The sequence below is a fragment of the Eschscholzia californica genome, unplaced genomic scaffold (genome assembly GCF_041429995.1).
Source record: "Eschscholzia californica isolate CP2 unplaced genomic scaffold, dmEscCali1.0.p SCAF_6, whole genome shotgun sequence".
Lineage (NCBI taxonomy): Eukaryota > Viridiplantae > Streptophyta > Magnoliopsida > Ranunculales > Papaveraceae > Eschscholzia > Eschscholzia californica.
Window position 1 is genome coordinate 33613694 of NW_028238483.1, and position 10283 is coordinate 33623976.

The 10283-nt window shown below is 35.4% G+C and overlaps 1 protein-coding gene across 1 annotated transcript; it reads right to left on the reverse strand.

Moving 5' to 3' along the window:
* Positions 1-3446: 3446 nt before the first annotated feature.
* LOC147533849 (DUF241 domain protein (DUF241)) lies at positions 3447-4983 on the reverse strand. Its single transcript, XM_086646535.1, has one exon. The coding sequence runs from the start codon at positions 4816-4818 to the stop codon at positions 3823-3825; it is 996 nt and encodes a 331-aa protein (XP_086502661.1). The 5' UTR covers positions 4819-4983; the 3' UTR covers positions 3447-3822.
* Between the last annotated feature and the right edge of the window lie 5300 nt (positions 4984-10283).

Here is a 10283-nt window from a genome sequence, read left to right on the forward strand (position 1 = left end):
TCCAGTTTTGGCATTCCCAGATTTCTCCGAACTTTTTGAGGTGGAATGTGACGCTTCAGGCTTAGGTATTGGAGCAGTACTATCTCAACATGAAAGACCTATTGAATTTATGAGTGAAAAATTAGGGGACGCAAGACGAAAGTGGACGGTCTACGAATCCGAATTTTATGCCCTCTACCGAGCACTACGTCATTGGCAACGTTTTCTCCTGGGGGTCGAGTTTGTCCTATATACGGACCATAAAGCGTTACAAACACTTAATGATCAACGAACCGCGGACCCTATACATATGAGATGGATTTCGTTTATTCAACGATTTAACTTCGTTATCAAGCATAAATCCAGGTCTTTTAACACCGTGGCCGACGCCCTTAGTCGGATAGCTAGTCTGTTAACCACCATGACCGTTCACGTTTCGGGTTTTGAGATCTTACCCGACCAATATAAAGATGACCCCGATTTTGGTACAATTTGGGATTCATGCAGTCAAAATCGTTCTTCAGGTGAGTTCTTTATCTCTTCCGGTTATTTATTTCGTGGTAATCAGTTATGTATTCCTATCTCTTCTCTTTGGGAACATATTATTCGAGAATTACACAACGAGGGCCACGTGGGACGTGACAAAACGTTCATGTTAGTTTCCGAAAGATTTTATTGGCCTAAACTCAAAAGAGATGTCTCCCGTATTGTAGAGCGTTGCTATGTTTGTCAATCAAGTAAAGGTAAAACACAAAATTCAGGCCTTTATTTACCATTACCAACTCCGGGAACTATTTGGGAGGATTTATCTATGGATTTTGTTCTTGGTCTTCCCCGTTCTCAGAAAGGACGAGACTCAATTATGGTCGTCGTTGACCGTTTTAGCAAGATAGCTCACTTTATTCCATGCAAGAAAACTGCCAATGCTTCTAATATTGCTAATTTATTCTTTTGGGAGATTGTTCGTCTTCATGGGTTACCTAAAAGTATAGTCTCTGATCGGGATGTGAAATTTCAAAGCCACTTTTGGCGCTTTTTGTGGAAGAGACTCAATACTAAGCTTAATTTCAGTAGTACATGTCACCCTCAAAGTGACGGACAAACGGAAGTTGTCAACCGTTCTCTTGGTAACCTACTTCGTTGTATTATCAAAGATAAGGGTATCAATTGGGAAACCGCTATTCCTCATGCCGAGTTCGTTTATAATAGCACCGTTAACCGTACTACGAGGAAGACACCATTCGAGATAGTATATACCTCTCGGCCGAACCATGTAGTCGACCTCGTCCCTCTCCCTTCTATTGCCGAATTCGACCCACTAGCCGACACCTTCGCTTCTCATATCCTCTCTTTACATGATGAGGTTCGTCATAATATTTCTATGGCCAATTCGTCCTACAAGGCGTCCGCCGACCGTCATCGTGTTCATAAAGATTTCAAAGAAGGTGATTTGGTCATGATTTATATTTCGAAGCAACGTACTCCCGTGGGAACTTTCAAGAAGTTAGGCCAAAAGAAATTTGGTCCATTCAAGATTCTCCACAAAATCAATGATAATGCGTTCGTGATTGATCTTCCATCGGATTTCAATATTTCCAACACTTTTAATGTTTCCGATATTTATCCATTTTTTCCAGACGAACCAATTTATGATGACACCAACTTGGGGACAAGTTGTTCCACGGAGGGGGAGTATGATGGCGGCCATCCACCTATGGGCCTCACGACTATTCCAACTATAGGCCCAACGGCCTAGAAGTTATATTATTATAAGTTTCCTATTTTATTATTTAGGGTTTCTATGTTTAGGAATATTAGCAATCAAGGAAAGTAATATTAGTAGTTATCTTATTTTCCACTTTGAGTCTAATTAGGAAAGCATAATCTCTATATAAGAGAAGTCCAGTTTATCTTGTAAGACATTGAATTGAATTATAAACAAACCCCTTGATTTCTTTACAGTTATTTTAGTTTATCATTAGTTATTTCTTGTCTCTTCTTTAGTTTTAGTAATGGATTCCAATGTTATTTCGCTTCCGCAACAATCAACATCAACAAATTAGGGGTGTCAACGAGTACCTATCCACTCGGAACTGAAATGAAAATAGTGAACACTATGATTCAACGTAGTTCAGTCAAATAATTTTGTTCTATAGATCTCGACCTACATCCACGGTAAAATTCAATAACGACTGTGTTATACTACTTTCCATTGTCACGAATTGCCGGTTTGATAGTTACATTTACTTTCTACAACCTAATGACTAAATAGCTAGAATCATGTACTTATAGAGTAATTTCCTAAAAAGTCGAAATAATCTAGAAATTAGGTATAATTGAATGTACTAATAATAGTAGATAGTTAAGAAGAAAAATATGAAATCATATGTATTTTACCCTTCAAATATATATATATATATATATATATTTTGTTGCAACCCTTCAAAATATCTTGGTTTATTCTTTTGAATATTCTTGATGTTGATCTTTGCGCTAGACGGTCGAATTTATAATAGTCTTAATCATCCTATTCTTTAATAGTGCTTTGAGCTTTTAGGACAAGATTCTTTTAAGAAAAAAAAAACATCGATCAATAGTTAACATGAAATCAATTATCCATGTTAAGCTGCATAATTTCAACAACAAAAAAATGTCAAGCTGCATAATTCAAGTGCGTCCGTGTTAAAGCTGTAATACGATATGCTAATCAAACTAGTCAAGCGTTAATCACGGTTTAATTAGAATTTCAATTGAACAGTGACAGACAATCAATCCGCAGCCCTAATTAAGCATGTTTTGATGTGCTACCATGCCTCCCAACTGACAATGTTATCACAGGCTCACAGCTCAGCAACTACTTATTATTATATGTAATGGCACGAGGGGAATCAACTAATTTGGGGACAGGATGAGGTGTTTCCTCTGTGGTCAATTTGACTAGCCTATGGCAATTTTTTGTTCTTCTACACTAATTTTTAGTGACCAATAGATTTACTTTTCCCACTTTTTTGCATGACAATAAGATACCAAAAATGACCAATAATACTTCAAAAAATTTAAAATTTTCGGAGTAAAACTCTCTTTCCTTCTTTAGTAATGGTAGCATTTGTCAATTGCAATATTTATACAACCCGATAGAGGTACACTCTCGTCGACGACCCACTTTACCACATTGAATATATAGGACGGGGCAACATCGTATTTTTGGAGCTTTTCAAAGGTGTGAAAAAATAATATTGCCACTTGTCCTATTATCCGCATAAGTTAGACGGTGCACCGGGAGCTAACGAGGGTTTACTCAAAACATTTCCGGTGTTCCTACGGTTGGAGATGAAGTGAAGTTCTTGGTCTTCTACTAAAACTTTGAAAACGGTTTAAAAACACAAACGGTAATTTATTATCGATAGATGAAGTTTAAAAATATAAACAAATAATAGAGCAACATAAACTAATTAAAATTATTAATAGGAGAAATAAACCAAATTAATTAATTTTAGATTTCAAACTTGAGAATTCATGACCTCTCAAAAAAAATGCATGGAATTGAAAAAACAACACAATAAGATGCAAAAAACCCACTGGGTATTCCATTTTTTTTAGCAGAATCCAATTTTTACACAGTAAAAAGTAAAATCACCACTATACACTCTCTAATTTGAAGTGCATCTTTTATTCCCTATAATTTCTCCTCCATATTTTTTTTCACTTTTTTGTTTAATTTGAAAGAAGAAAGATTTAATAATCAGGAATAAAATTTATATGATCATTATCATTTTTTCTTTTGTTTGATCTTTTAAGTTTGAATGAATGAAAATCATTATGCATATTTCTCTTCTAATGTTATTACTGAGTAAGAATGTTGAGAAGTGAAACCCTAGTGTTGATCAAACTCCTAAACATTCTCTCACTCTCATTCTCAATCCCCATAATACAATTTTCCAATTTCTTCATTTTCATTATCAAACTCTTCCTTACTTCTTCATCTTCTTCCTTCCCTACTTGTTGTTTTCTCATCAAACTCCTCAATTTCTCCACTTCTACTTCTTCAAACTCTCTTATTCCCTCCTTCACCTTAATATTTTTCTTCTTGTTTTTGTTCCACATGTTAAAACCCATTAGGGCTGATTTGCAGTAAACGGCGGTGGCCGTCGTCCCACCCGACGACTTTGAAATTCCATTGAAAACACATAAAGAGACCAACACTGTCACCTCATTGACATCTCTTAAAATACCAGCCAACTCCACATCATCCTCGGATACTGACGACATCAACAACGAATTACACGTTGTCATTGGTGATGTCACCGAATCTCCACGTCCGATACATCGGACTGTGAACACGAGTTTCTCCATATCTCTCTCAATGTTTCTTCTAGCTTTGATATATGAAGTGATATTCTTAGGTTCATCTCTCTTTCTCCTAATGGAAACTTGTGCATTTATTTGTTCTCCTTTAAGGGTAAGGAGTGAGGTTTGGAAGATTCCGAAGGCGTCAGCGAACCGAAGGAAATCTTCTAGAAGGTTCTCGACCCAATCGGATCTCTTACGAAGAGATTGTTGGGTTTGTGGAAGTTGAAGGAGATCGTCTACGGATTCATGAATGTCTTTAAGTCTCATAATTCCATCACAAAGCCAAGCGGAGGTTCGATCTTCGGGTTTTGAGGCCCAAGCTTTGAGCTCATTGATCTCATCTTTGAGTTGAGAGAGTAATGGATGAGATCTGCATGGAAGACTAACAGATCTAACGTGGTAGGATTTCTCCTTGATGTTGATTGATGATTGACGACTAGGGCTTGGTTTGTTGAAAGATAGAGTTCTACGGATTCTTGATGAGACCATTCTCTTTCTTGCTTCTCTCTTGAGCTTTTCTTTTGTGATATTGATATTCCTTAATTTTTGTGTTTCTTGGGTTGTTTGTGGATGTGGTGGATGTGGAAAAGTTGGGGAGGTTTTATAGGAAGGTGTATGATGAGAGAAAGAGAGAAAGAGAACTGACTTAACTATTGGTTGAAGATGAGAGAGAAAGACTGCTACCAGATTATCTGGGGTTTCTTCAATTTAATATTCCAATTTGCGCGTTGTATTATTGTGGATGTCCTAAAACTTATTTATTTACCCGACTCCAAAATGTAACAACTATGTATGTAAAGAAATTAGGGTATACCCGGTGCCTTAGGACAGGGACACTTTTATCAATTAAATATTACGGAATTTATTTTATATTTTATTGAGAGAAAAAAATTCTTTATTCGTTATTATTTTTTATATTATTATTCTTTTTCTTTCTTTTCTCTTAAATTAGTTATTATTTTATTGAGAGAGAGAGAGATTTTATTTTATTTTTTTAACCCTTGAAATTTATTTTGTTCCTTTATTAAAAAAAGATGTTTGTCACAGTCATCGTTTCCCTTCTGTTTTATTATATAGATGGTCCCAAAAAAGTAGGAACGACCACGATCCATAGGTCCGGCACTAGTTTGGGCCTTTTCGAGAGACAAAAGGCTCAATCAGTATGACAGTTAATGTGCCATACAACACTTGATCTAGTTATAGTTAGACTGGAAAAAAAAAGTCTGAAAATCTGAAATCCTTCATAGACACCTAACTCTGTTTTTTTTTTTTTGGAGAATTCGACTACGATCTACGTTAGTCGTTACAAGGCATTGGTGCATCATGGAGATGTAATAAGCACGATAACCGCCTAATTTAAACCGAGAATGAAAGAGGCCTAAAGCCCGACAACAAAGAGGCATAAAGCCCCACAAATAAAAATGATTTATAGCCTAAACTACATAGGATAAATCTTGATGGCAACTGCTTCCACAGAGACTCGATTCAACGACCTCATGGGCTTAGAGGAGTGTCCAACCGTTCCACCTAACTTAGTTAATATCCATGGACAACCGAAGCCTGAAGATGGGCTAAACGAAACCTTCTCAATAAAATAAAAGGTTCGCTTCGAGTTTTGAAGTGGTATTTGACATTCTGTCGGATCCCAACCCGCTAGTATTTGCTCGACAATACCCAATTGCTAATTACAAGAACTATATTACAACATTTTCATGTAATTAATGATAAGAACTATATTCTAAGTCAAAAGTCAGATAGGAATTTCTTTAATTTAAACTTAAAATAAAAAGTTATCTCATCAAAAAAAAAAAACTTAAAATAAAAAGTCAAAAAATTCCTAGAGTGAACTAATTTCGGTTAATGATGACCTACAAACAATTGTGGTCACACTCTCAACATCTCGTGGTGAAAGAAACACAACTACTTCTACTCGTTTTGTTAAATTGGACAAAAGTCTCGTTATAAACCTCAAACCTCACAATTCAGACTTGTCTTGTGTCTTATGGGTTTGGGAGCTCAAATTAGGTGAGTGGGGCACTTGGTGCTTCATGAGCTTTACTCGATATCCGGATTGTCCGAAAATCCTGAAGCGTATTTTGATAAATTGTCCGTTCAAGTCCACCCGATAATCCCAATAGATGTAAAATTTTAAAGCTTGATTAACCTAACCAGATGAAAGAATAAACTTACAGCCATACGACCCCGTCCTATTCCCACCCTTGATCCAGAGTTGTAGTGGTCTGAGTAAAGAAATATATTTCACGCGTTGTGGGGAACAAAGAAGACAGTTGTGAATGATGTATCTATCATATGGGACTGGAAGAAAACGGAACAGACATTTTTATAGTTGGGAAGGAAAAAATGGGGACACCACGTGGAGTGATTAGTTGGCATCTCTGATTAGTGCAGCAGGGGACCATATCTGAATAAATCACCAATTACCTTCCTTCCCTTAATTTACTTACTCACGTGTCCATCCACCTTTCATCTTCAGTACTTCCACGTGCGTCAACTTTATTCATGGACCTAGATTTCCTTACCACCACTCACGGTGGAAGAAAATCCCCCCTCACGGCCGTTATGCCGTCGTAACAGTGGCTGCGCCGTCGGATTGGTTCAGAATCTGAATCCGTGATATTGAGCACCTGAGCGGAATGACGTGTAACCAATCAGATTTCATGAATTTCCCTGAAAATCTTAGCTGTACAAGTGTGGGTGATATCCCACTAATTAAGGTAGAAGTTAGTTACTAGTTGGCTGTTCTTGGTAATTGTACTTACGAAATCAGTTATGAAGATTGGATCTGATTTGAGGATCAAGATGTTAATTTTCTCATCTAATTACACTGCTAGAATCAGGTAATTAATGTTAAGTATCTTCCAATACCACTGGAGAATCGTCACATTAATGGCCAGTTAGCTTATATTATAAGCTTATCAGTATCTTCCTGCAGTACTATTAAGGTGCTTATTTATCTTCCTAACCCTCACTTGAACAAATAAATTGAAATGATTAATTTGTTTAAAGATCTCGGCCCATTTTTATATGGTCTTTAAGTGTTATCGTCTATCTTCGGATTGAAAGAGGCCCTACCATCTAGGCGGCTTAATTCAGGAAATTGACCCGGAGACCCAATTTCATGTTCTTTGGTCAAAAAGACAAATTATCTTTTTGTCTTTTTAGGCCCCATATATAGTTTGAAAATAGTCATGAAGGACAATTCTAAAAGCACTCCCAATTCTAATGCCGAAATTGCCCTTAGAATCTTAGCTTGCGAAACTTTGCAAACTGGTTTGCACTGCTTTGCAATCTGGTTTACATAGCTTTGCAAACTAGTTTGCACTGGTTTGCAATCTGGTTTACAGAGCTTCGCAATTTGGTTTGCATAGCTTTGCATTCCAGTTTGCATAGCTTTGCAATCTGGTTTGCCTTGCAGTGACTTTGCACACACTTTGCAGAGCTTTGCAAACTGGTTTGCACTACTTTGCAATTTGGTTTGTCTTGCAAAGCTTTGCAATTTGTTTGCAAACTAGTTTGCAATAAAGTCAGTTTCGTCTTTTCCCTATATTAGATAATTTACAAAAATGTCATAGGGAGTTGAAGCCTATAAAAAGTTGATAAATCTTTTTTAATCAAAACCCAAATTTTTTAGGGAGTTTTGGCCAAATTTTCCCAAAATTTAAAAAACTAAAGTAGTGAACAATGGGATTATATATACAAAAATTATAGCGGTTATTTCCCTAATATCCCCCAACTTTGTGACTGGTTTCCTTCCTAATATCCCCCATCTCTCTCCTCTCTCTCTAAAAAAGCAATTTTTTTAAACAGACCTAAATCTGGTCTGATAGAAAAAAAAAATTAGAGAGAGGAGAGTGAGAATTTTTTTTTTTTTAAATGTTTGAAGGTCGCCGACCGGAGGTGAAGATGATGAGGTCGCGGAGAGAGGAGATGAGATGGAGGAGAGCGAGATAATGACTAGTTAACGCTGTTATAACGGAATCTGAAAAAGGGGGTCATCTGAATATTTTTTAATAAAGTAGGGGGTTAGATAGGAAACCGGCCACAAAGTTGGGGCGATTAGAGAAATAACCCAAATTATAGTAAAGTGTTGTTTTTTTTTTTTTTGTGAAATCTAAATCTAAAATAAATAACGTATAACTTACTTATATAGTTTAAGTACTTGCACATATTTACTTCTCTAATCAACTCAGACTGTAAGACAAGTATTCTTCTCAATTTCAGAGCATCTCCAATGGAATACTCAAAACAAATCTTAAATGGTCTTATTTGTCATGTTCCAATTGAGATTCTCGTCTTTTGTTGGCATAATTACTTTTTTAAATTAATTATTAGTTATTTTGAAAATATATGAAGACTTAATTTTTATTGGTTCAAATTCGAATATTTATGAGTTGGCAATCAAAGATATCTCAAGAGGACACTCTAGAAATAGATATCTCAAGAGAAAACTCTAGAAATAGATATCTCAAGAAGACACTCTAGAAATAGAGTCTCCTCTTAATTTTTATTGGTTCAAATTCGAATATTTATGAGTTGGCAATCAAAGATATCTCAAGAGGACACTCTAGAAATAGAGTCTCCTCTAATGCAACACTCAACTAAAATGTCAAAGATGACGTATCGAGGGTGGAACAGAGATATCTCAAGAGGAGACTATAGAAGAAAAAATCCAAAAAATCTTACATAACACTCTGAATTTCTAATATTGAATTTTGCATTGGAGATGCTCTCATACTCGTTTTGAAAGTTGAAAACATATGCACTGAATAAAAAAGAGATGTTCAAAATCTTAAAATAAAAACATGCAAAACAACTAAACTGATATATACAAGGATCAGATTTCAGATTCAGATTTACAAAAAACCAACATTGATCATCTAAGTTATACGCCGACGTTAAAGTTGTTTTTCTTCTAGATTGGTAGGTACATCATTAATAGGGTGGTTATGAAGCATCAACTATATATATGAGAACAAGTTCAACAAAAAAAAAACTATATATATGAGAACAAGAGAAATAATATAAGTTATCTTTGTGGTTTGTTAATTTACAATTAACAACATCATGCAAGTGGGAAGATGGTGACCCCTCCTGTGGCCCCATCACGTGCTTAATTCAACTAAAGTTAGCACATGCTTGGTAGCCCCACTCACTCTATTTAAGTTCCTCAATAAACAAGACAACAATCCAATTAACCGTTTACATATTGTTCTTAAACATATACTTATATGATGCTTAATCTTAATATAAGCCAGCTTGATTAAGAGAGATATTAGAATGTTTAAGCATATTGATTTGATTACTTTGGTAGGAAAGACATTACAGATAGACTCTGAACTTGTTGTCCCTAACCCTAAGTAACATATATGAAGAGATAGAGAGAGTGCAGTAGTTATTTGATATAAATTGCAAGTACCACGTTAAAGATTCCCATGAATGTTTCAAAGTAGAATGGTAAAGACAAAGTCATATTGATTTATGTTTACCAATAAAAGAGATAGTAGTTTGATTTAATACATAAATTATAGAAACAAAATTGACTTATTAGACAATGTTCAATGCATGAAATTAATATACCTCACATTGATAATTTGGGTTTTAATGATTTAAAGCATCGGTGTTGGTATCGGTCGATGAAGACACATCGATAACATGTCATTGCATTACCCTACTGTATGATCAGAACTGAAACCGATCTGAAACTTGATTTGGACAATCACATGTTTGATTATTATAAGGAGTTAAACTCACTTAATTGGCTTATCTCATTTCTCAATTAACTCATATGGTATATGGAGAAGATTAATTAAGCCGGTAATTATAAATTAGTTAAGGTGGATGATGGGACCTTAATTAGTTTTATTAATTCATATTAACTTATGATATTGAACATGGGTCTCAATCATCAAACTTATAAAATTGTCGCATTCTAT